This window comes from Ursus arctos, unplaced genomic scaffold (assembly GCF_023065955.2).
Source record: "Ursus arctos isolate Adak ecotype North America unplaced genomic scaffold, UrsArc2.0 scaffold_23, whole genome shotgun sequence".
In the NCBI taxonomy this organism is placed as follows: domain Eukaryota; kingdom Metazoa; phylum Chordata; class Mammalia; order Carnivora; family Ursidae; genus Ursus; species Ursus arctos.
In genome coordinates this window covers 43087602-43114279 of record NW_026622908.1, presented here as the reverse complement: position 1 = coordinate 43114279, position 26678 = coordinate 43087602, and the positions used below count along the sequence as shown (strand labels likewise).

Here is a 26678-nt window from a genome sequence, read left to right as displayed (position 1 = left end):
CTTAGTAGTTACCTCCTCTTTGAATTTCTTCCTCAGTCATTCCTTCCTTTCTCTTGCCTCTGTACTTCCTAAATTTCATTTACCACAGTATAGCATAATTATTTGTTTATATGGCTCTTATCAGACTATGAGGACAGGGTACAAGATATTCATTTCTGTATACCCAATACATTTATTAAACACCAAGAGTAAGCCTGACAATGTTTGTTGAATAAATGAGCACAAAACCAAAGAGAACAAAACTTCTGAACTTACAGTAATTCTTATAGTTTTGATAACCACACTAAGAAATAGTTAACAGGTAGAAAAGATATAGAAAAAGGCAATTATAATAAAGGAAAAAAAGAAGAAACTTCCATGGAAGGAAAGACTAAAGAAAATAGGCTACTTCAATTTAGAAAGTCTGAGATGTGTCATAACTAAAGGTACAAAAGGTAAATGGAACAAATGATACTGTTTACTAAATCCTGGAAGCATTCAACCAGGCAGTAACCCTGTACCTTAAAAGGAATTCTTTTTCTAAAAGATTCCCTTTATTTAAAAGAGAGTAAATTTAAACTCAAGGTATTAAGCCAAAACAACAATGGTGGAAGTGGGCCACATATGAAGCACTTAGCATGGTGCCAAGCACAAAATATACATCTGAGATAAGCTATTCTATGGTTTCTATTAGTAAAATGTGCAACTCCCTCTACAGGAAGTCAACGAATACCAACAATCAGCACTTTTCAGTCCATAACAACCTGTTGCAGGTAACACTGAGGCAAACATTTATTGCTAAGAAAGCTCCTTGGTAATCACTATATTGTACACCTGACACTGATTTAATACTCTATGTTAACTATACTAGGATTAAAAGAAATAAAATTAAATAAGCTCTTTGGTATAGGAGGTGAATAAGTATGTATAACTGCTACTGCAAAAAAGCAACCTCTACTTTTTGATATGTCTTATTCTGCCATACCACTCATTCAAGTCTGCCTCAAAGGCCCGCACTTTACCTTTCCCTTCCTTTTTTTTTTTTTTTTTTTAAAGATTTTATTTATTTATGTGACAGAGAGACAGCCAGCGAGAGAGAACACAAGCAGGGGGAGTGGGAGAGGAAGAAGCAGGCTCCCAGTGGAGGAGCCCGATGTGGGACTTGATCCCGGAACGCCAGGATCACGCCCTGAGCCAAAGGCAGACGCTTAACGACTGCGCTACCCAGGCGCCCCTACCTTTCCCTTCCTTTAATCACTCATCATGGAGAAGTTTCCATTGACAGAAAAGTGCGTGTGTGTGTGTGTGTGTGTGTGTGTGTGGGTGGGTATGTGTGTGTGTGTTAGGTGCATTCATACAAATATAAATATACATGCACATATTTTGCTTTGTGCAAGCAGCATTAAGCAGCAGTCTTCAAATACTTCTGAGCTGACTGCCTCTGATTCGGACACTCTGGCTATACAGCTATGATCAGCTTAGAAAACGTTGACAGGGGCGCCTGGGTGGCACAGCGGTTAAGCGTCTGCCTTCGGCTCAGGACGTGATCCCGGCGTTATGGGATCGAGCCCCACATCAGGCTCCTCCGCTGTGAGCCTGCTTCTTCCTCTCCCACTCCCCCTGCTTGTGTTCCCTCTCTCACTGGCTGTCTCTCTCTGTCGAATAAATAAATAAATAAATCTTTAAAAAAAAAAAAAGAAAAAGAAAACGTTGACAAATTCAACTGGTAGGAAACACATGAAGAAAAGCTTTAAAAGTAACTTTAAGCTCTTAAGTTTAAATTAAGGTAATTAACTATAATTTTCTGGAACACACAGAAAACAGACAAACTACTAAAATAATTCCAGTGTTTCTCAAACTTTACCATCTACCAGAATCACCTGGTGGGTTTGTTGAACCCAGCCACTCCAAGATCTTCTGATTCAGTAAGTTTGGGGTAGGACCTAACAATCTGCATTTCTAACAAGCTCCCAGATGATGTGGTCAAGGGCACACTTTGAAAACAACTAGTTTAAACTACCAGAACTGAGAAAGACCTTGCAGATGAATAAAATAAAGCTTGGGTAACAGTCTTCCTAATTACTAATCTAAGGTTCTTTTCATTGTTAGGGTTCAGTTATCATGTTATACAAATTTATATATTTTTAGGACGTGCACAACACATTTTGTTCAATTCAATAGACATTTTTCTGAGCACTTAAAATACGATCCCTGCCTTAAAGGAGTCTACTCTAGCTGGATGAAAAGAGACTCATGGTCAAACAATTACAACACAAAGTGACTGGTCCCACAACAGAAATGCATACAAAGTGCCTCAGGAATTTAACTGAGGAAAACTCAAGAGAAGACTATCTGAGGGCTTTGGAGGATAATTAGGAGCTTACCAAGAAAACAGAATGGAGTTGGAGGGAGAGCATTTTAGAGATGCACATTCACAGAAAAAAAATCCATCTAGCACCTACTGTGGACCAGACACTGTACCAAGCACGGGGATAAAACAGTGAGAAAAAGCATCACAGCAGCCTTTAATGACGCCTACAATCCGAAAGGGCAACAATCAAACAATAATTTAAGTAAATATAAAGTTGCAATTTTGGTAGGTGTTATGCATAAGATATTTTATACTACACTATGAGAATTTGTAACTGGAAGATCAAGTCAAAGAAATGCTTCCCTAGGGGCACCTGGGTGGCTCAGTCGTTAAGCGTCTGCCTTCGGCTCAGGGCGTGAGCCCAGCGTTCTGGGACCAAGACCCACATCAGGCTCCTCCGCTGGGAGCCTGCTTCTTCCTCTCCCACTCCCCCTGCTTGTGTTCCCTCTCTCGCCGGCTGTCTCTCTCTGTCAAATAAATAAAATCTTAAAAAAAAAAAAATGCTTCCCTAAGAAAACGGTCTGGAGGGTGGTACCTTAGCATTCTATACACCATGTTCAAACCTTTGCACATGAAGAGTGTTTGTAGACACTACTACTGTTAAGTGGACATTTTGTGTCCTTTTAAAGTTCAAAGGAGGGATCTTGGTAGGCTACTACTCAATTCTGCAAGACAAAAGGACTGTCAACTAACTTCTTCACAATGCCTAGCACGGATACTCATACTCATGCCTATTATCCAGGAAACCCATTTCCCAGTATCAACAAACAGGGGAAACACACTAATTATGAAAGTTGCCCGGTGAACACAGTATAAGAGCAAGGGTAACTAGATGGTCTCAAGAAATGAGTAGTCTGTTCCTCTTTTCTCTAATGATCGAAGATTTTTGTTTCTTGGCTTTCTTTCTCTTTGATTCTGTTCTAACCACCACCCTTCTAATAACTATCAGCACTCAACCACAGAATGGAGTAGATTAATTTTATTACATTATACTTTGTCTTCATGAAAAGTTAAACAACCAGCAATGTGAGTCGCAATGATATAAATGGTATTATGCTATGCACATGCCAGGGAAGTCATGCCTTGTCCTCATGGAGCATGTAATAAAAACATAATTAAACTTTCTATCTTGTATCCAGTTAGATTCCATAAGAGCTAGGGAGAAAAAAAATATGAGGATTTAGGAAAGGTTGCCTTCAATACAGAGGACTAAGGAAACAGTACTGCAAATGGGCTTTAGAAGATGAGAACTATGGTAGGGACAGGAAGACAAGATAGCACAAGTGTGTGGAAAAAAAACAAGAAGGTAGTTTGGTTTGGCTGGAACATATATGAATTAAGAGTAGCTAGTAAGACTGTAGTAGTCAACTGGGGCCTGAATATCAGGCTAAGGAGTTTGTGCCTACAATGGCAAAACCCTTCAAGTTAACCAAGTACTTATAAACAATTTTCAGGGATGTCTGGGTGGCTCAGTTGATTAAGTGTCTGCCTTCGGCTCAGGTCATGATCCCAGGGTTCTGGGATCGAGTCCCGCATCGGGCTCCTTGATTGGCAGGGAGCCTGCTTCTCCCTCTGCCTACCGTTTCCCCTGCTTGTGTTCTCTTTCTCTGACAAATAAATAAAATCTTAAAAAAAAATGTCCAAAAGTTAAGTTTTATTTTCATTAATCCACACATGAAAGGTTAAAGTTCACAGGGGTGCCTGGCTGGCTCAGAACATACGACTCCTGATCTCAGGGTTTTATTTTTTATTTTTATTTTTTTTAAGGATAGACAATTTAATGGAAAAGTTCTTATAAGCAAAACAAAAAAAAGTCTTACAAAAATATATCTGCATAATATATTTTTCACTATTACCCATGTGATCAAATGAGTTGAGATTTTTTTTTCCCTATCCAAAGTCTGTACGTCTTTAAAATAAGTCTTTAAAATCTGGTTTTCATGGAACACTACATCAAAAACTAAGGATATACTGTATGGTGACTAACATAACACAATAAAAAATCATTATCAAAAAATAAAATAAAATAAAATCTGGTTTGCTTAATTTGATTTTTTTTTTTAAGTAGGCTCCACGCCCAGCATGGAGCCCAATGCAGGGCTTGAACTCATGACCCGATCTCAGGGTTTTAAATTCGAGCCCCACGTTAGGGGTAGAGTTTACTTAATAAGAAATTTAAAAATAAAGATAAAAAAAAATTAAGTTCTTTCAAGGTTAAGTTTAATAACCTGAAATTCAAAGCCAGATATCATGAACCAAAGTCCAGTGTCCAATCCACAGCACCACCACTGACTTTACAGAGTGGGAAAATTATGGAGGATAGGAACAACATGATCAGAACCTTGGAAGAACAATATTAAGAAATAATGGTAAAAATACCTCCCCCCTCCCCCAAATCCAAGGAAGAGGCTACTACAATAGTCTAGACTAAGAGTCCAAACTGTTTGGAGTGGTAGTGAGAACTACATAAAGATGAATATGAGAAATCCATCAGGTCTTAGCTACTGATTAAATATAAAGGATAACAGAAGAAGGAATAATAGATGATAGCGCCATTAACAAAAAAATGCAGTGGTCTCTTCCATCTTAAAACAAAACGTAACAAACAAAAACCTGAGAGAACCTTCTCTGGATCCTGCACTTTAACTTACAGCTATGACCTGCTCCCCTTTTCTCTTCACAGCCAAACTTCTCTAAACTTCTCTTCATTCACTGTCTCTGTTTAATCTCACATTTATTTTGAAGAATGTCTTCTGCTCCAAACGCCATTGAAACTCCTGTTTAAAAACACTGTTAACCTCTATGTTACTAAATCCAATGAAAATCCCCGTCTTCAATATACTCAGCCTTTGGGTGGCATCCACCTCAGGTGAATACTCCCCTCCTCTTTTTTTACACCATCAGTATGAAATATTGTTTAAGAATACAAACTGGAGGGGCGCCTGGGTGGCACAGCGGTTAAGCGTCTGCCTTCGGCTCAGGGCGTGATCCCGGCGTTATGGGATCGAGTCCCACATCAGGCTCCTCCACTATGAGCCTGCTTCTTCCTCTCCCATTCCCCCTGCTTGTGTTCCCTCTCTCGCTGGCTGTCTCTCTGTCAAATAAATAAATAAAATCTTTAAAAAAAAAAAAAAAAAAAAAGAATACAAACTGGAGCCAGACAAACCTGGGTTCAAAAACCAATAACCTCTTTAGTTATTATCTGGTGGTCTTGCACAAATTATATAGCCCGTTCTTACGCCGTTTTCCTGATCTATAAAACTGAGATAATAAAAGCACCTACTTCATAGTTACAAGCATTAAATGAATAAAAACACACTAACACTTAACACAGTGCTTGATAAACAGTAAGTACCACAGTTCCTTGGCTTTCAAGACACTACTACTCTCTTGATTTTCCTTACATCTCTCTGACCCTCTTTCACTCCCTTTGTAACTACTCCATGTCTACCCAACTTCACTTACCATACATACACCAGTGAGACAGAGGTGTATGCCAAAAAGCCCTTCCTGTGGTCCAGAATCATAATCCATTACCTACTCAACAGTCCTACCAGATGTTTCACAGGTACCTCACATTCAATCTATCTAAACTTGCTCAAAACTGAGCCTATGCTCATCCCCTCAATCTCCAGGCCTGCTCTTCCCTCAGTGTGCCCTATCTCAATAAAAGGACTACTACCACAAGCCACTCACACGAGAAAACCTTGAGAGTCAGGCTTACATGTACCCCCTTAAAGTCACCCTCCCACACATTCAAGGAACCAAAGTCCTATGATTTTGTTTTCTAAGTATTTCTCAAAACCTCCCTAATTCCACTATCCATACTCTCAACCATACTTCCGTTTCTTACCTAAACCACTGCAGTAGTCTCCTAACTGGCATCACCAAATCCATTTTCACTCCCTCCCTGATCCTTTCTCTGTACTGCAGCTGTTATTAGTTCACGCATATTACTCCTCTGCTAAACTTGTGCCTTCCCACCATCTTCAGAATAAAGCCCTACTTAACCTGACCCTTGACTACCTTGTCAAGATTTTAACTCTCTCCTCCACTTACTTCTTGGCAGCTACACTAGCTTTTGGTTTTGTGTAGTTGGTAGGTTCTTCAAACAGGTCACATTCCTTCCAACCTCAGGGTTTCTACATATGCTAATCACTTCCTTTTTGCTAGGTTATCTCTTACTCATCCTTCAGGTCTCAGTTTTAAAAGATTTCTCAAAGAAAGTGTTCTCTGATGCTTCCTCCCACTCCTGAAATTTAGATTAGGTCACCTTTTTATATATTCCCACTGCATCCTATATTTACCTTTGTAGTTCTTTGCATAACTATAACTGACATTACTAACAGAAGTATTTAATTACTGACCTCCCTACCAGACTGGAAGCTTCACAACAGAGGGACCACGTCTGTCTTGCTCATCACTGTATCCCAAGAGCTTTGCATGGGGTCTGACACAAAGTTAAGTGCTTGTAATATTTTCTCATTCATACCACAGGGCTTTGCATTAGCTGGTCCCACTACCCAGAGTTCTGCTGACCCAGATCTGGTCCCCTAAGCCCTTGAACTTCACAAGAATGGCTCCACATCGCTCAGGTCTCAGTCACAGAATGCCAAATTCTCAGGGAGCCCTTAGTGGTCATCAATCTCAAGGAATGATCCTTACCCTAGTAAGTACAGACGACCCTAGAACAACATTGGTTTGAACTGCATGGGTTCACTTACATGCAGGTATTTTTCAATAAATACAGTACAGTACTTCTTCCTTATGATTTTTTCAACATTTTCTTTTCTCTAACTTAATTATAAAAATACACTATATAATATATATAACATGTAAAATATATGTTTGTTGACTGTGTATATTACGGAAGGCTTCTGGTCAAAATAAGCTATTAGTACTTAAGTTTTTGGGGAGTCAAAAGTTACATGTGGATTTTCAACTGTGCAGAGGATCACGTCTCCTAGCCCCTGCTTATTTAAGGGTCAATTGTATTTCATCACCCTCTTAATCTCTTCAAAGCATTCAGCACTACTTGAAACCACAGCTTTGGAAGTTATAAAAAAGTAAGGCCCAAGTAAAGTAGCTGTCGCAGTGTAAGCACCTAAAAAATATTTATGCAAATGAATCTCCTGAATGAGATAATATTACCTGGGGAACACCCAAAGTTCATCAACAAAACATATACAGACTGTCCTCCAACAAAGTAGAAAAAGCAGCAGTATAGCTTAGAAGGCTTAGGAGACAGATGGCTCACTTTGAATCCTGACTCTTTCTCTTCTTAACTGGATAACCTCAGACAAGTTACTTAACTGTACTATATGCCTCAGTTTCCAAACCAGAAAATGGGAATCATAGAACCTATCTCAAAGCGTTGCAGAAAATTAAGTTAGTTAATATGTGTAAAGTGCCAGTACCAGGCACATAGTATACACTCAATTAATGTGTACTATTATCAATCAAATTGGGCTTTTTCCTACCTTGTCTCAAATATACAGAGTGACTTTTCCTTTATCTTATCCACCCAAAAAGGCTCACAATTTTTTTGTTGTTGTTGTTCACCACACAACTCCAAGGGCATCTTTCAGACAGATTAAGATATGTGAATGGCACCTTCCAGAATTGTGCAATATGGTAGCACCATCCTCAAGTTCTGGCAACCCCCCAGAATTATGATGATCAGAAGATTAAGATGATCAAAAGACAAAAGAAACAGAGAAGAACTTTGGAAACTATAAAAGTACTATAAGTGATCACTATATTTGTGAATCTACATTATCTTGAGGTCACTGTCCAAAGCAAGAGTGCGTTGGCCAGATTACTGCCCTGACAGGACAGAGTTCCTAAATTCTGCGATCCAGGGATATAAAGAGATGGAATAAGGTTGAGGCTACACTGAATTCACACTGGGGGCCACAACCAGCGCACAAAGTTTTTTCTTAAGAATGATCATAGGGTATTGAGCTACAGGGCAATTCATTATATTTCAATATTTGCTCACATCAATACCACAACTTTTAACTCATTTTTCTATCCTTCAAAGAGAATATCAAAAGGAAATTTCTTGTTGTAACTTAATTATTGATCTCAATACAATGAATACGTACTTTGGTTATCCAAGTAAGTTGCTTCAGGATAAGTTAAAAGGAGTAATAAATCTCAATACAATGAATACGTACTTTGGTTATCCAAGTAAGTTGCTTCAGGGTAAGTTAAAATGTCGAGGATTTTCCATAACCATTTAGTTTGATGAAAATTTGATAGTAACAACAAATCCCTCTATGCTTACCTTGGTAAAGCCCTACGAAAAGGAATCTGAGGGTGCTTTTGCGATGTTTTGTGTTAGACTTAAAATTCTAAGATTAACAGCAGAAAATCAGGATAGAAACATACATAGAACCTATCTACTGGGTATTTCTCTTTAAATACGGATTTTCAATCTCACGCTGTTGACATTTTGGACCCGATAACCCTCTGCTGTGGGGGGTTGACCAGTGCATTTAGGATACTTTAGAAGCATCCTTAGCCTCTACTCACTAGAATACCAGTAGTACTCCCCTAGTCTGACAATCAAAAATGTCTCCAAAAAAAGAAGTCTCCGTATATTGCCAAATACCCCAAGGGGGCAAAAATCATACCCAGATGAGAACCCCTGCTTTAGGTAATTTGTTCCACTTTTCTAAAACATCCACCCAATGTCCTCTCCTCTCCCTTTCAAAACTCCCTCCTGATCTTGCTGATAACGCAGACTTAATCCCAGAGTCCACCTTAATTCTTCATTTGTCTCCAAAATCCTCAAAATCACTAACTACGACTCCTTCCAAGATAGGACAGCTCTCTTGTTCAAAACAGCTGATGATAAAGTTGATACTAGGACTCAGCACTCATGATCCTCAATCAAGCACTCTTTTCCATCATAACATGCTGCTATCCATCAGTCACCAAGTTTTGTCAGTCCTTCACTTTCCCTTCCTTTTCATTTCTGCTAACTATACCCCAGAATAGTGGCTCTCGAACTTCTGCATGTATTGGAATCACCTGGCTTGTTAAAACACAGAATCCTGGGCCCCAATTCCAGAGTTTCTGATTCAGTAAAGATAGGGCAGGGCCCCCCAAATGTGCATTTCTAACATGTTCCCAGATACCCAGATAATGCTGATGCTAATGGTGAGGGAACCACACTTTAAGAACCACTGCCCTAGAGATCAAGTACTGGATACCTTGAGATAACTTATTTCAATATTCTTTTGGACACATCCCTGACCTGAAACTGCAAAAACTCCTAAAACACCACTTTGATCAGATTACTATTTGACTGAAAACAAACCACAACTTCCAATGACTCTCTATTTTCCGTACCTGGCCTTCATAATTGTTTAAAATGTGTTCCCAATATTATCAACAGTGCCTCCCAAAACAAATCTTCTACTTTAGTCCTATGAATCTCATGAATGTCCTCAGACTAGGCCTTATAAGTATCCCATTCCATAGTAAAGCTTATGCAGTCTTTACCTCCTGCAAGGCCACCCTCTTCCCTCCTCCTCTCTACCTACCTGAAGGAGGCCTTCACCACTATATTTGCCAAAACCACTCGCTTGGTCACTATCTGCTGCCTTTTATCTTTATGGTTTAAGTTTTTACCAAGTACTCACAGATAGAGAAAACCCCCAAGAACCTAAAATTTAAAACAGAGAACAATGATATAAGTGACATGCATAAATAAAAAGCTTGACATATGCACAAACTGCACAAATACTGCTGTTTTAATAGATCAAGTGCAGTAAGTTCAAAGTTCACAAAAAGAATGTGCCACCTTTTTCTAAACATGATGAAACACTGGCTATCAAATATTTGTAGCTATTTCATTTAGGATGTTAAGCAGACATCTGAAAGGGAAGAAATTTAAAAGTAGCCTCAGGGACGCCTGGGTGGCACAGCCGTTAGGCGTCTGCCTTCGGCTCAGGGCGTGATCCTGGCGTTGTGGGATCGAGTCCCACATCAGGCTCCTCTGCTATAAGCCTGCTTCTTCCTCTGCCACTCCCCCTGCTTGTGTTCCCTCTCTCGCTGGCTGTCTCTATCTCTGTCAAATAAATAAATAAAATCTTAAAAAAAAAAAAAAAGTAGCCTCAAAAAAAGAGAAAGCACTCAGTCTGCAACTTTCTACAACAGGAATGGGTATCATTTGTTTTCTGTATGAAATAACACAAGAAATACTGGGTTCAAGGTCTGGTTCTACCCCTCACCAACTTTGTGATCTTGGGCAAGTCACAGACTAAAAATTCCATTTCCATAATAAAAAAAAAATTAAAGTTTAAAACTATACCATCTACCTTACAGGCCAGTTTTGAGGATTAAACAAGGTAATGTGTATGAGAGAACCTAGCCTAGTACTCAGCACATAAATACTGAATTTGTTGATGTAAAACCACAAAGTGACAATATAGTATTATTCTAAAAATGAGATTACACAGAGCAAATTAATGAAACCTAGTCAAGGATGTCCATTTACCAAGAAGAAAAAAAAATTTTTTTTTTAAGATTTTATTTATTTATTTTAGAGGTGGGGGGAGGCAGACAGGGAGAGGGACAAGCCAACTCCTCGCTTAACGTGGAGCCTGATGCAGGGCTCAATCTCACAACCCTGAGATCATGACCTGAGCCTGAGCTGAAACCAAGAGTCAGCTGCTTAACCAACTGAGCCACCCAAGCACCCCAAGAAGAAAAATTTTAAAGGACATAAAATAATGGCATGTTTCTCTGTATGGTATACAGTAAATATATTAATTCTTGGGCTTGCTTGATGGCCAAAACTAAGAGTTGAGAATAACACAAACACCATCACTTGCAACTTCACAACTTTAAGGTTGTCTAAAAGCCAGCAAAAACCTTGAAACAGAAGATTTACAGAGGATTAAGGGAAGAACTTAAAATTCAGACTGAGCTTTTAAAGTTAACTAGGCATTTTTTAATTTGTTCTAATGGCCCAAATATTACAAATGTGTTCATCTGGCATGTGTGCTAAGCATAAGTTTTTTGTCATAGCTTAAAGCTTCTGGTTCTATGTACACTGCGAGACCTAATATTCATATTTTGCTCATTCCTATGCACCAAACTCTCTTCCATTCCAGTGACTTATTGCTGACCCTCAAGAAAACTGGTAGCAAAGAAAAGTATTTATCAGGTCTTTCAACAATATCAAGAGATATTTATCAAGCACTTTCTGTGTTGTAGATGGAGTACTTTCTCCTTTTTGGGGGCTACTAATATTATTAAGCACTTTCTATGTGTCAGGCACTATTCGAAGCATCCAGTATATACCTTAAACAAAACAAAGTCCCAAACTCTCAAGGAGCTTACACTCCAATGAAGAGAGATGCACAAACAAAACAAACAAGTATGATAATGATTAGTGCTCAGCAAAATAAAACAAGAGAAAGTGATAGGGCTTAAACACAGTCCTCATTATGGGTCCCCAAAATGTAGCTTACTGTGGAAAATTGATGCATAAGAATAAAGAATTAGCTCCCTGCATTCTGAATCACCCAAAAATGGGCAAGAAGTCTTTCCTACATCATCAGGAAGGAGGCTGCAACACTCAGAACAATGTACTCCTCCACCATCACGGATTGAAGGTTAAATCTAATGAAATAATTACAAATAAGCAAACTGAACAATTTAGACCATCTATAATTTTTTCCACTTGTTAACAACATGATACTTTCATGCTAGGGAAAATATGGCTTAAAACTAGGATTTTATTTTGCCTAGTCCATTCCTAGTCAGAAAGACCTTATTGAGAGTGGGGTCATTCAAAGCGGGATTTGTAAAAGGGATCATCTGGTAATTGCTCCTGAATATGGGAAGACAATTTTTAAGGGTAACCCAAAGAATGGGGAGAATATCATTAGGGCTTCAGTGCCCCCCGTTTCTTATAAAAGATACATGATTTAGCTATTTCAAAGAAAAACATATGTAAGAAATAAACAGCATTGAACATCTAATAGTATAATAACAACCTTTAGAAAATCTCTTAATCTCATCATCAAGATTGACAAACTGAACTCTCAAGAAAATCAACATCTTCTCCTTCACGTAACACTACTACACTTAGGTGAATTCAAGAGAAAAAAATATTCAGGTTACGTAACTTCTTTTACCCTGAAGTATATTGTCTTCACTTTCTTTTACATTGATTTAGGTGTCCATTTATTTCTACAATTGCCTTTGGCAAGAGCTAATGAATTTTTTCCATACTAAATACAATGATATGTACAATATATTATATAAGTTGAGGGCACATATCATAGTCCAGTGTATTAAAAGATATAACAAAGGTCATCTTTTCCAATAAAAATGAAAAAAGTCCCAAGTTAAAATGGTATTACATAGTATAGCAATATTAACGTAAGCATTTATTTTGCATGTTATTTTGCCCTTGATTTTTCTATGCAATAAGGAGTACTCAGAATTGATATGATTTCAAAAACTGAAAAGATCACCAATTGTAATTGCTAAAGATCTAACTAACATTTTAGATTAAGTAACTGTACGATATAATGCTAAATATTCCCTACAAATAAATACTTAAATATACATGGATAGAAACAAACATCTAAAACTACATCACCACCGCTTTGGCTACTGAAATCAAATGAAGAAAAAAAGAAGTTCCATCTTTAGTACTTGTCAGTATTTCTCAAAAAGGTCCTCCATCTAAATTTACTAGAAATACAGAAATAAATCATCTTCACCTCAGGAAAACCAAATATCCACCCATCACTGAAGCTTCTATCCCTCTCACTTGAATACCCTTCCCAGGTACATCAACTTGCCTTAGAGATCTGCCTGGCTTTGTTCGAGGAATCTGTTCACAAAACTACTAATCTTTGCATTGAAAAACAAAGGAAAACTATGCCTTGCTTAAAAGTAGTCAAACATCATTCATTTCCCATGCTGCAAAACAAGCATTCCAGTTCCAGAAAGTAGAGCTTATGCCCCCAATCTATACATACACACCATCTTCAAAGGTACGGTTCTCTTCTATATGTAATAGTAAAGTTTGGCAAAAGGCAAGCCCTTTCTTTTATTTATTTTTTTTTTAAGATTTTATTTATTTATTTGACAGAGACAGAGACAGCCAGCGAGAGAGGGAACACAAGCAGGGGGAGTGGGAGAGGAAGAAGCAGGCTCACAGCGGAGGAGCCTGATGTGGGGCTCGATCCCATAACGCCGGGATCACGCCCTGAGCCGAAGGCAGACGCTTAACCGCTGTGCCACCCAGGCGCCCCAAGCCCTTTCTTTTAAACTATTTCTGACTTTAAAAAATGACTTGTCACAAAGTTGATATAAACATCAAAATTTACCAAACTCAGCCTGTGCACCTGAAATAGCTATGTCAGCAAAAAGCATTAAAATGACTTATTCAATTTTTAATAGTATTCTTACTAGTAAGAATACAACTTTTTTCTCCTTAAAGATAGGTAAAAGGTCCGAATACAAAAAAGCCATTCCCAAATGAGTCTGGACTCAGACTTTTAATACTAATACTGTTTTCTCTCTCAAGAGGCTATTTTGGAGGTATATCACAAGGGATGACCACTTAGGTATTGTCCCCTAAAACAACATGGAAGTAACATTTAATAACACTATAACCAAGGTCCTAAGTAATTCAATTTGACAAATATATATGGCATGAGACCACACAAATTTTAATCACTAAGCTAAGTAAGTAAACCTGTTGTTTGTCTCTCTTTCAAACTTTATGTTCTATGGCCAATAACTGCAAAACAAAAGTAAGTTCTACACTTTGACCTACTTTAAAGACACAGTATTAAAAAAACAGTTAACTGCTATAAAAATTAGCCATTATGGTGTTCTTAAAATTCCTCAAATGAGGGGCGCCTGGGTGGCACAGCGGTTAAGCGTCTGCCTTCAGCTCAGGGCGTGATCCCGGCGTTATGGGATCAAGCCCCACATCAGGCTCCTCCGCTGTGAGCCTGCTTCTTCCTCTCCCACTCCCCCTGCTTGTGTTCCCTCTCTCGCTGGCTGTCTCTATCTCTGTCGAATAAATAAAGAAAATCTAAAAAAAAAAAAAAATTCCTCAAATGAGACCTAACTTAACCGATGTAATATGAAGACACCCCACAGAGACAGACATTAAGTTTGGTAGGCAAACCTGTCACTCAAATAAGCCGCCAATTGCTCTCCTATCAAGTTATGTTACAGAATGAATTTACACTTCAGATATAATTTTGTCATGTAATCTTACAAAGAAAAACAGACATCAGTCACCCCAAACTTCAGAATTATTACTCAAAATTCCAAGTAAGGAAAGATCCCCCTGAAATATCTGATGTACCCTCTAATACAACACTGCTACAACAGCACATGAACCAAAAGAAAATATGCTAGATATGGAAAGGGTTAATGAGTGCAACAGGTAGCAATCACTTTACAATTAAAAAAAAAATAAAATAAAATCTTACCAGGACAAAAGTCGCAGATTCCCTGGATCTCCTTACCACTACCTCCCTACCTTGTTAAAAAATGTGAACTTTTTTCTGGCTAAATGAAAGGCTCTTCTTTGAAAGACTGGATCCCAAGATCCAAGATGCCTCAGGTATTTATGTAACAGCTCAACAACTCTACAAGCCTGACATGATAAAAATGATTCCCCATATAGCTGGGAATAACCACCTGGGAAGAGAATTCTGCAGCATCCTCTTTCTTCTTCTATGTTCCCAAAGTTTAATTTAAGAAATGTCAAAACAAAAATAAACCCTAAGCATAAAAAAATTCACTACTGACATACATAATTTATTTCTGAAAGTTAAAGAACTGTAGTTTCTTTCTAAAAGTTAAAGAACTATATTCTCAATACATGCTTTGGGAGACAAGAGGCAAATCTCTGGAATAAGGCTTGCCAGAACATACGTCTGCTGGATATACTTGCCAATGCACTCCACACCTTTCTAACAGTCACGTTTAAACAAAGTAGCCTTTTCTCAATAAGAGTGGAGATCATCAGAAAATGATTACAGAATCACTGTTTTCCTCCAAACTCAGTCTAAAACACAGAGCCAAAGAAAACCACTATAAATTCTTTTAGTAATCTTCTAGGTCTCTCAGTTCACCAAATTTCACATAATACAGACAATTCCTTGGCTTTCCCCATAACTTACTCTACAGACACAAATTCAAATTTCTAAAATGAATATGTGGTGAGAATATCAATAAAGTTCTCTTTGACTAGGGGATACAAAAATCAAATTCTTAAACTCCAATAGGGAAACACTGAGAGGAAAGTACGGCTTAAAGGAGCAAGTATTCATACGCACATATAAGCAAATTCCCTCCAAATCATTACTAAGTAAAAATTTCTTTCAACAAGATGTATCTCATACTTCCTTCCCAAAATACAAAATACAGAACTTTTGGTATTCTACCCTTTCTCAATCAATCCCCACCAACCCTCTAAACCTATCAGTGTTATTTGTGTTAAAAATAAAAATAAAAATCCACAGTTCTACTCCCCAGCTCAAAGCCACAAATTCTGACATACCATAATCTACAAAAAAACGATACAGAACTATCCTTCTTCAGTTTTGTCCCTAAAATTTACATTCTAATCTAACATAATCAGATTTATTACAGTGTCAGTATTGCAAAATTAGTAATCCCTGTCATGATGTAATCCACAAAATCCTTTGATTTACAACAGTTTCTATAGAAGTTAAGGCTACATATAAGTCCATTTCCAAACAGGATGAATATTAAGGCTCTAACTGCTTGGCCTAAAAACCAAATGAGATATTAATACACCATCTCTCCTCTGGTATACAGAAAAGCCACCTGAAAAGTTTTAATCACAGTAGGTTCACAAATGGAAACAAAATAGTTATTGTGCTTCAAAATTAAAAAAAAAAAAAAGAAAAAAGAAAGAGAATAAAATACTAACCAATCTCTGGCTGTAACGAATCCTTTCTTCTTCGGGTTCCATCTCTCACTCTTCTGTTGAAATTACTGTAAAGAAACCACTCCAGGGCTGCCTTCCTCTTCCTCCTCAGGAACCAGGTTGCAACACTAAAGAATAATGATATGAGCAGAGATGAGAACTCATCCCCAAACGCAAGTTTTCTTTTCACAGAGGTATTTAAGATATGTGTAAGTTAAGGCTCTGGGACAAATCTGGTTCCTCTTCATCAGTTTGGTACCCCTCTGCTCTGGGCCAAGTGTTTCCATGCCATGACCTACGTTAATCACATTACAACTGTCCGAGGCCTAGGCAAGAGGAGATGATGTTGGTTTCAGTTCCTTGTGGATGGATCACACCACTATTTCTTCCCCCCAGGATTACAATAAGCAAGCCTCCCCTTGATGGCAGCAGTAACAAAAAAAAAAAAAAAAAAAAGTGTTGGGGGGGGGACTTTTATCTGTAGAGAGCTGACCAGGTAAAACAGGCACTGAACAAATCCAGATCCCAACCAAATTAGCTCTCTCTGATAATTAGAAACTAAAGGAAAAAAGGGCAGACTATATTTAAAAAGGACAAGAAATCAGGATTTAAAGAAAGATTCCAAAACAATTTCCCATACCCCTCTAGTAAAGCCGTACACAATCGTCGCCTTCCTTCTTAAGACTCCCTGGATCTTTTCATTCCCAAACCAACACTCCACCCCAACACAAGATGTGTACAACTCTGAAACAAATTCAAGAGAGTTGCAAATCAGGGACAAAAATTCCATTAGATCTTTTTGAATAAAGTAATAAGATGAGCGAATCCATCTATAGAAATAAGTAAAATACATCTTTTCCAAAAATTACGACCGATTTGCGCGACGGTCGATCCGTAACACCAAAAGAAAGGTTTTTCTTTTTTTCTAAATATTCTCAAGGATAATGGCTTCCATAGGGAATGCAGATTTTTTTTTTTCCTTTTTGCAACTACATTACAGCCACGTTAATAGCATCCTTTCACAACTGCTACAAGACCAAAGGACCCAATGACACAGTTTGCAAGAGCAGTTCGTGGCAGAGCCCTCCTAGAGGAAGCCCTTGTCCCAAGTCGGGAGGGAAAGAAACCGTGTTTGCACCCCCTGGGCGAGGACCGCCGGGGACTGAAAGACACGGGCCGGAGAGGAAAAATGGCAAATCTCGCCGGGCTCCCCGAAGGAAAGGCATTTCAATGGTTCACCCATCGGAAAAAGAAATAGAAACTTTACATTAAGACTTTAGATAACACGGTGAACCAAACTTCCAAGGGGGGGGGGGGTTGGAGGGGGAATCTCACCGGGGATTTTGCTCGTGAGTTCTTGTCCAAGTGAGAAGTAAAAGATTCCAAAAACTGAGAGGAAAAATTAAATCCCAAACGTCGTCTTCGTTTTTTTCCGTGGATCAACCCAGTATCCAGAGAGGGTCAGGGCGACCCGGAAAAGAGGAAACAGTTGCTGAATCAAACCTCCTCTTTAGGCTTCGGAGACCGGGAGTCGGAGGCGTCAGGAGAGGGGAGCGCGACCCCTCGGCGCCGAGCCCGGGGCGCCCCCGCCTCCCCCGGGCCAGCGGTCAGCAGCCCGAGCCCGAGCCCCGGGCCAGCCCCGGCCGCGGGGAGCGCCCTCTTCGCCGTGCCCTCGGCGAGCAGCCGCCCGGCCGCCTCCGGAGCCCAGGAGCCGCGGCCGATCAGCTGAGACCGGCCGGCCCGAGGCTCCCCGCGCCGCCCCGGCCCCCCGGAACGCGGGCCCCGGCCCCGGGGGGCGGAGAGGGCGGGAGCGGCGCGGCGCGCCGGGCTGGGGGCCCGGGCTCCCCTCGCGTCTCCCCCTCAGCCCGGGCTCCGCGCTGCGGGACGAGCCCCCGACTACTCCCCAGTCGCAGAGGAGGGATTCCGAGGGATGGGCCCCCTGGCGTTGCCCCTCCTCCCGGAGCGCCCCCTGCCCAGGATAAACGGAGCGGCGACAGGCCCAGCCGCTGGGAAGGTGCTCTGCGAGCCGCAGCCGCCGCCGCCGCCGCCGCTGCCGCCGGGGAGGGGTGTTGTTTCCCTCACACAGGAGGAGCCGCTGAAGCAGCCGCCGCCATTTTGAACCCGTCAGACTCTCACATACACACAGCTCCTCCGCGGCGCACTGCGCAGGCGCCGCCCCCCCCACCCCTCCTCCGGCTCGCCTCCACCCCCACCCCCTTCAAGCCTCCCTTCGTTTCTTACCGCTCTCCCGGGCGCACGTGAACGCGCACGCGTCACTCCCCTCTAACGCGGACACTCCGCGGCGCGCGCACGCGCGGATGCGTCGGCCTCGAATCGCCCGCGCCCGGCGACGCCGACGCCGACGCGGCTCCCCGCCCCCCTTCGCGTCAGCCTGCCCGCCCTCCCGCCGGCCCACCGCCCCCGCTCCCCCAGGGCCTTCTTCCTGGGCTCCGGCCCGACCCGCTGCTAGCGCCTGCGCGCAGACAAGGATCCTCCTCCGCGCGCCCTCCCCTCCCACACGCCCTCGCTCGAACACACACACTTCGCCTCTGTGACCCCGCCCCTCGCCGGCCAGCTGCGCCGGCGGCCCTCCCCCACCTCTCCCGGGAGGGTGGTGACCCCCCCGGCCCCCCACAAAGCACAACAACCCCCCCAAGCAGTAGGGAGAAGCGCCCCGTTCCCCTTCAACCGCCCTTTGCCCCGGTCGGCCCGTCACAGTCACACAACCTGAAGGCCGGGTGGCCTGAGCCAGAGCAGCCGTTGCCCGCCTCAAAGCGGGGTCTCCCGGGGTCAGCCTGCTTGGCCCGGCCGGTCCGACCTCGGTGCCGTGTTCGGGCCTGCCCAGGGCGAGGGGGCGCACGGAAGGGGCGCCTTCCCCCTGGCTGCCCTCCCCTCGCCCGCCCACCGGTGGGCCGAGGGCGGCCTGCCCGCCATCCCCGGGCAGGCCCCAGCTCCCCCGCCGCGGGGCCCGTTCTCCCACGGCTCGGGGGGCTCCTCGGTGCAGGGGCTCGGCCCCGCCTCACCCACTCCTCGCCGCTCCGAAGGGGCAGGAAACGGGAGTAGCATGTCTGTCCTGGGCTCGGCTCCCCCGGGGGAGCTCCAGGCGCTTGACAAGGGCGTCCACAGGTACCAGGCGCGGGAGTGGTCTCCGCGACGGCCCGGGGGCGGCGGCGGCCGGCGCGCCCACTGCGGGCCCGAGGCGCCCGGGGAGGTGGCCCTGCAAGCCCCAGCTCCTCGGCCACGCTCAGGTTTCCGCAGCGCCGGTGCCCCCGGCGCCCCGGGTGGGACGTGACCCCGCCCCCGGCGAGTCGGGGCACCCCCCACGGAGGGGTGCGCGGGTCGCCCCCACTCCCTGGGCCAACCCCGCCGCCCCGGGCCGCGGCGGGCGCTGGAGGCCCGGCTGGGAAGATGTCTCCTCTCGGTGCGCGCAGCTTCGCGCGAGGGTCAGCGACGGGGCAGCGGCCGCCCGAGCCGCGCCGGCCCTGCCCACGAACGGGCTCCCGCGGCTCGACAGCTGCCCGACGGGCTAGCAGGCTGGGGACGTCGACGGAGCTCGGCCAGAGGTATCTGAGCAACGCCATGCGAGCAGCCCAACCGCGATCAGGGCATTTCCCCAGCCAATCTCGTGCTTTGGGGCCCGTTTAAATTATAAATCCCATAAAGGACCGTGGCTTGGGCGTAACGCATCCGGGTCGACACTCTTGGCTCCGCTACACTCTTGCTGAGAGGTGTCAGTCACACAGATCTTTTTCTCCCTGCTTTGGGTTCCTACTCTTTAACCTCTGATCCTGGGATCTGAGAATGCAGGAGAGGGAAAAGAACATGGAGTGAATCATATAACTTCTATAAACAGCCTTCAACTCTTTTAGGAAGACAGAGAAAGACAATGGAAATAATGATAGCTTCTGTTTCTAACAAGGTTTGGAGTCTAGGGTAAAGGCACTATGTAAACCTAAGGTAGTAGTATTTATTACCACAGGATGTTTTTCTACCTGCGTATGTTGGGAGTTTTAAAAACGTTCTCTACTTTGTTTCACAGCATCCCTGGGAGTCAAGCAAATGCGCCTGGTAGTATTGTACTCATTTTAAAGATAGGCAACTGAAGTATAGAAAGGTTAAACAGCTTGCCTAATTGCTGGAACAGAGAATAGCAGACTGCAATATCTCCCAACAACAAAAACGGTTCCTTAGTGCACTTGTTGTGATGAGCCCCGGGTGATGTATGGAACTGTGGAATCGCTGTACTGTACACCGGAAACCAATTTATACTGTATGTTAACTGGAATTAAAATAAAAACTTTTAAAACATGATTTGTTAATATGGCCTTACCCTCTTGCATTCTAGTCAGTGGGAAATAGTCTTTATTCTGATACCAGTTTTGATCAGACTTCTTAGATTTTCAGGAGCACTGATGTGGAGAAGATCTTCACCAAAACCTTATCAGGTTTAAAGCCTTTTTAAGTCTTTCAGACTACAGTAAAATATATTTTAAAAGCATCAGTCTTTCACACCTGGGCTATGGTCCCAGAGGCAACTGGATGTCTGTAGGTATAGAAAAAGGCAGCAGCTTGTTTTAAGTAGAAGAGAAAGAATTTTGCCATTGTCAGATTAATCAAGTGTTAGGCTTCATTGCTATTTGCGAAGTAAATGGCTTTATTTACTTCTTTCCCACTTATAACCCTTGGGGTACTTGGGGGCAAAGAGAAGGAGGAATTCTCGAAGTAGCTCAACTTGGTCTTGCCCTGTTTCTTAAGGTCCCAAGCCCCTCAAGTATTTAACCCTCAACAGTGAGTGAATTGCTCAGCTTCAGCAGATGCCTCCCACAGATTTAACCCAGGTAGGTATGCTGGGAGGAAACCGAAGAAAACTCTAAGAGCAGTAACAGTAATACTTACTTCAAACAGAACTGCAAGTAAAGGTTTGTCAGACTGTAACCAGCTCTTTCCCAGTGGAAAGCCATTTGCCCACTAGTCTGCATGGGGGCTGGGGGTGGGTAACATTTAAACAGATATACACAATGGGTTTTCCACAGGCAATCTTTGTTACTATTTGAAAGCAGATGTGCAGGGTAAGATAAGAGATAGTCAGATGGCAGTGATGCCCCCCAAATCACAATTGGCAAGGGTATATTTTGAGGCTCACTGCTTTGTCCTAAAAGCTTTATTTCAAGCATAAAGCTTGGGGGGCGCCTGGGTGGCTCAATCATTAAGCATCTGCCTTTGGCTGAGGGCGTGATGGGATCAAGCCCCGCATCAGGCTCCCTGCTCCACTGGAAGCCTGCTTCTTCCTCTCCCACTCCCCCTGCTAGTGTTCCCTCTCTCACTGGCTCTCTCTCTCTCTCTCTCTCTCTCTCTCTCTGTCAAATAAATAAATAAATAAATAAATAAATAAATAAATAAATAAAATCTTAAAAAAAATAATAATAAAGCTTGGGTGATTCCCCCAAGAAGGGCATGAGAACTATGAACTGTATGGCTTCAACCGTAGCTGCAGGGACATGCAGAGTGGTGAATGGGAAGAAGGAAAGAAAGGTGGCTTCTAGAAACATTGAGAAGAGGATCCTTTGGCTGTAATAACCTGGCACCTTAAAAAGATATTTACAAATCTCTTCCTTCTCAACCAAAGCTGAGACCCAACAGATGCTAAGAGTCAAAATCCAGATCACCTATTTCTTTTGGGAGACTTTAGTGGGTGGAAGGAGAACTGTATAGACTGGTCAACCAAGTTAAACTATTTCTAATTTCTCTGCACCCCTTAAATGTTAAGGAGGAAGTAGGGATGTCCCAAACATTGGAAGTCTAAACCAAAATAGAGAAGTTCGTTTTGAAGACTCCCCTGTGTGGTAGCATAACCAGTGGTTAAAAAGCTTTGACATCAGAGACTAAAGGTCTACTCTGCTGCTAGCTGTTTGATCCTAATGAACTCCTCACAGCCTCCATTTTTCATCTATGAAGTGGGAAAATGCCTAACTCAAATGAGTAATGTTTTAAAGCTCAATGTCAAGCACATAACAGCCTCCGATTATGAGCATTTACTATGTTTCTGACCTCTAGTTTTAAGGAAAGTTTTGAGTAAAGATACTTCAATATTGAGGCAAATTGACATGGAGTGTAAGTAGTCACTTAGAGCTTCTCCTCTTTCCCTTTCTAGCTCCTAGCCTTTCTTTCCGCCCCACCCCTGATGTCTCTGATCTCCATTTTCCTCTCTTCCTGGATTCTGTCTGCCTCTCTCTCATCATCACCTCCCTCCGGAGGTCTCTGACTTTCCATCCTTCTCTCCATCATTCTGCCACTGCCTCCCCTACTATGTTCATTCCTCTCTCCCAGCTCCGCCTGTTGTCATCTATCCTCAGCAGAGCAGACCTTGCTTGTCCCCTTCCCCTTCCCCATCCATTTGGAGCACTTAATCACATACTCTCTAGTTTTGCTAATCATTTTCTGAACATCTTCCTCCACCTCCTTCCACTAGACTATAAGTTCCTTCAAGGCAGGAGCCAGGCCACATTTGTATCCATCAAAAACCTTCCAAAATCAATATCACGTACTTATGTGTCAACCTTAGGAGAAGTAAAAAACCAGGTGTTGGGTGATTGTGAGTTTTAAGGGATGGGAAGCTTTCTTTTCAGTATGGAAGTAAAATCTGAATTGATCAGGAGGAAAAAAATGGAAGCCAGAAATGCCCTGAGGATCGTTGTATCACTGAACACGAATGGCACATGAGATTCTTGTAAGTTTCATGGAGCATGGTTGATCCTTTCTGTAGGACTATGGGACCACAGCCCTCCCTTGCCCAATGCCTCCTTGCTGTCATTTTTTCTGGACATATAACCTGCCTTTGTGCGGACCTGCCTCTCCTGACTTGTGGGGTTGACTTCCGCTGTGAGGGCAGCTGCAGCGGCATCTGGGATCCACCTGCTCTTTTCAGCAGTCTCGCTTCACCTTGGGGCCAGGCCACCATCACTTCCACTTCTAAAAAGAAGGACTCCCCGCCTTTGCCAGGAGTGGGTCTTGAAAGATGCTGAGCCCTGTGCCTCACCACACCTGGGCTTGGTCGGGGGCTGCTTCTGGCACCCTGGGATTTCCAGGTCTGTTTGCAACCTTATGCTTGTGCCCTGGCTAAACTGCTAAGAGTTTGCAGTGCTGCAGCCACAACCCCAAGGGGCCAGTTGCCTAAATACTTAGGCCTGTTTCTGGATCCGCCTAGTGGGTCTGATCTTTGCCCATCTTCTTCAAGAACATCCACTGCCTTTTGTCAGCTTCGGCTAAGTCTGGTCCTTCTTTGGCCGCTTTGTGAGAGGTTCTTACCAGCTGTATGCTATTAGCCCAGGCCCTTAACCTATCAGGGACCCTGTTTTCTCTTTAATAAAACAGAGATAACGACTCCTGCCCTGCTTCCTGCTGGGATTATTGTGGAATCAAATGGATTAACGCACTTGAACACTCTATGAGGCTAGAAGACAAACACATTTAGACAGGATTGCTGGTTCTCCTACTTTTCCTCATTTCTTTTTTTCCTACGTGAAGGATTTGTTTTGCTACGGAGTACCCTGAGTACCCAACACTAAATTGAGTGCTAAGATGGAGACAGGAGATTTGAAAAATTAGAAAGCTTGGCTTTTACCGTTGAAGACTTCGCATCATGGAGGACATACCGTGAAGATGTGACATGCTTAGAAAACATTCATCGTTACGGTCAATCAGCAGACAATCCTGTAGATGACAGAAACTGGAGAGAGAATTCCACTTGGATGTAGGCCCCAGGATATAGGAGAAGTTGCACATTTTTGTTCAAGTTCATTGTTATATCCCCAGTGCCTCAAACAGTGACAGGCATAGCTGGCACTCATCCGTCTGTGTTTATTGACTCCATGAATAAAGTAGTGTGGTGATGCTTTTGAGAGACAGGGGTGTGAAGACTTGGAGGGCTTTGAACTTTTGCAGGTTAAGTTTGGTTTTGATAGAGTAAGAGAGGCACGTAGGTTCTGGAGCAGAGGGTTGATGGGACAGCAATTGTTGGAGGTGAGCTCTTCTTGCAGCTGTCACTTCAGCTGGAATAGAGCTGATGGAAGCAAAGCCCCTACCAAGAGGTTAGGATGCAAATCTTAGGCCAAGTGCTTCACTCTCTTTACTCCAGGTTCTCTTGTGTTCTGGTCTCTCTGCTCCGCTGATCTCTACTGCCTCCAGTTCCTGGGTGTCGTCTTTGGAGTCTGCATCGGAAGCACAGCTTTCGATGTGATATCATGAGCTTAATATCTCTAGTCAACTTTTTTTTTTCAAAATGCCTCTTTAATTATATTGTTTGTAATATCGGAGGTGTGTAATTTTAAAATGACAATCTTCTTTTTTCCCCCAAAAATGCTTGCTAAATATTTAAACTCTGAAATGTATTCAGTTGGCTTTTTCTTTCTGGCTAAATCTATTTTCACACTCCCTGGGGGAACCACAAGAAAATACTGACTGCATTTAAGGTGAGATTTTTCGTGTTGTATTTTTTGCAATTATACGTGATTTGCCATCCAACTTGGAGTTCATGTTTTGATTTTGTCACAATTACTAGTTCTGCTTCTAGTTTTGATCTAATTATTGTCTTGTTGGTGAGTTGCGTATCCTTAGTAAACTTTCTATCCCTGTATAATTTTATCGGTATGAGGAAAGTGGGAGACACTATATGTCTATGCCTTAGTCTTTATTATTGAAACTGATTACAAGATTTACCAGTATCCATGCTTTTAATAAACATGTTTATAATGGTGAAGGCTTATGTTTTGCATAAATGTTAGTATTTTCCGTAATATATTTAAGCATTTTCTGTTTCATTTCAGCGTTTAGTACTCATTTACTATTTCCTTGTTTTTTTTTTTTAAGATTTTTCATTTATTTATTTGAGAGAGAGTGAGAGAGAGCATGCTCCAGAGAGAATGAGCAGGGGGGAGGAGCAGAGGGAGAGGGAGAAGCAGACTCCCTGCTGAGCAGGGAGCTGGAGGAGTGGGAGGAGGAGGCGGCAGGGCTCCATCCCAAATCCCCGCATCCGGACCTGAGCCAAAGGCAGATGCTTAACCGGCTGAGCCACCCAGGCTCATTTACTATTTCCTGTATTTCATGCATTTTTATACTCAACCAATTCAGAAAAGTGGGCAAATCGAATTCTTAAATCCAGCTTGCTGGAAGATAAATATAGAATCTGCAATGTCTTCCTTTTTCTGAATCCACATTATTCCTCTTGAAGGGACCATATTTCTTTCTATATGCCTTTAAGTTGCTCCTTAATACGCGGACATGTAATTCAGCTGCTATTGATAGGAGAACAATGCCCCTAATTTCCAATACCGTCTCTTCATTCTCTAGCGTACTTGTGATGAAACCTGGCGCCCACTGTCTCACATTTGATAGGATCTCCGGATGACCATCAGCGTCATCACCCACAAAATACATGCCCGTTTTTAACTCCCTGCTGGGTCCTCCAGATTTTAAAGTCTAAAACCTGGACCTTGCCCTCAAAGAGCTTACTGTTTAAAGAGAAAAGGGAAAAAGCCAACTACGTCAAAACTGTCAGCCCGCCTAGACGGACAACAGCATGGCAGGGCTGGGAGAGGGAGAAGTGGGGGTGTTTCTGGACGCCTCAGGATATGCACCAATACTTTTGTCTCTTTTCTAGGACTTCCTGGTGCACTTACTTGGTGCTGCACGGATCCTCTCCTTTAGAGTCTGTTAGAGCCTCCTCTATAAGGGGACATTAGCATTGAATCACAGAATCTTAGAGCTGGCTTGGAGCTTGGAGGTCATTTAATCCAACCCGCTCATTTTAAAAACTGGCAGTCTGAGGCCCAAAGATGTTAAACAGCTTGGCCAAGGTCATGCAGCTAGTTTAGTAATGAAATTGGAACTATAAACCATGTCTTCTGATAGCTCAAATTGATGGCAATTTTAACCATCAGATCTAGCATCATTCATTTGTTTCTTCCCCAGAAAGAGCACCAGCTTGTGCAGGACATGGTACTTGGCACTGGGTTGATTGCAACGTGGGTCGCACAAGACCCACATTGTGTGTGTGTGGGAGGGGGTGTCAAGTGACCAGATAAATTAACCTCTAAACTGAGACCCTCTGAAACAGGGAAAGGGTCTAATAATAACTATATGTACATCAGGTATAAAGTAGGACAAGTGCCATCATGGCCATCAGGTCTATGCAGGATATATACACAGTCTGTACAGGATATTGTGAGGGTACAAAGGTGGGAGGGGCCAATTCTACTGTGGGGGGAGGGGTGTCCAGTCAGGGAAGTCTTCTTGGAGGAGGTGATGCTTGAAAGTTACTGGGGCTTTGATGTTAACCAAGAGGATAATGGGGGAAGGGCATTTCCTACCTCTGGCGTG

General features: G+C 42.7%; 1 protein-coding gene across 2 annotated transcripts in view; it reads right to left on the bottom strand.

Moving 5' to 3' along the window:
* Positions 1-17911, bottom strand: part of KDM2A (lysine demethylase 2A) — a 106691-nt gene extending 88780 nt beyond the window's left edge. The window contains exons 1-2 of one of the 2 annotated variants that reach the window (XM_026483086.4): positions 17640-17911; positions 16308-16432 (exon numbers count right to left, since the gene is read on the bottom strand). In XM_026483086.4, coding sequence (XP_026338871.1) covers positions 16308-16349 — 42 coding nt within the window. In that variant the 5' untranslated portion in view covers positions 16350-16432; positions 17640-17911. Of the gene's footprint in view, positions 1-16307; positions 16433-16944; positions 17582-17639 lie in introns of those variants that run through there. The other variant, XM_044378450.3, reaches the window with a different exon arrangement.
* Between the last annotated feature and the right edge of the window lie 8767 nt (positions 17912-26678).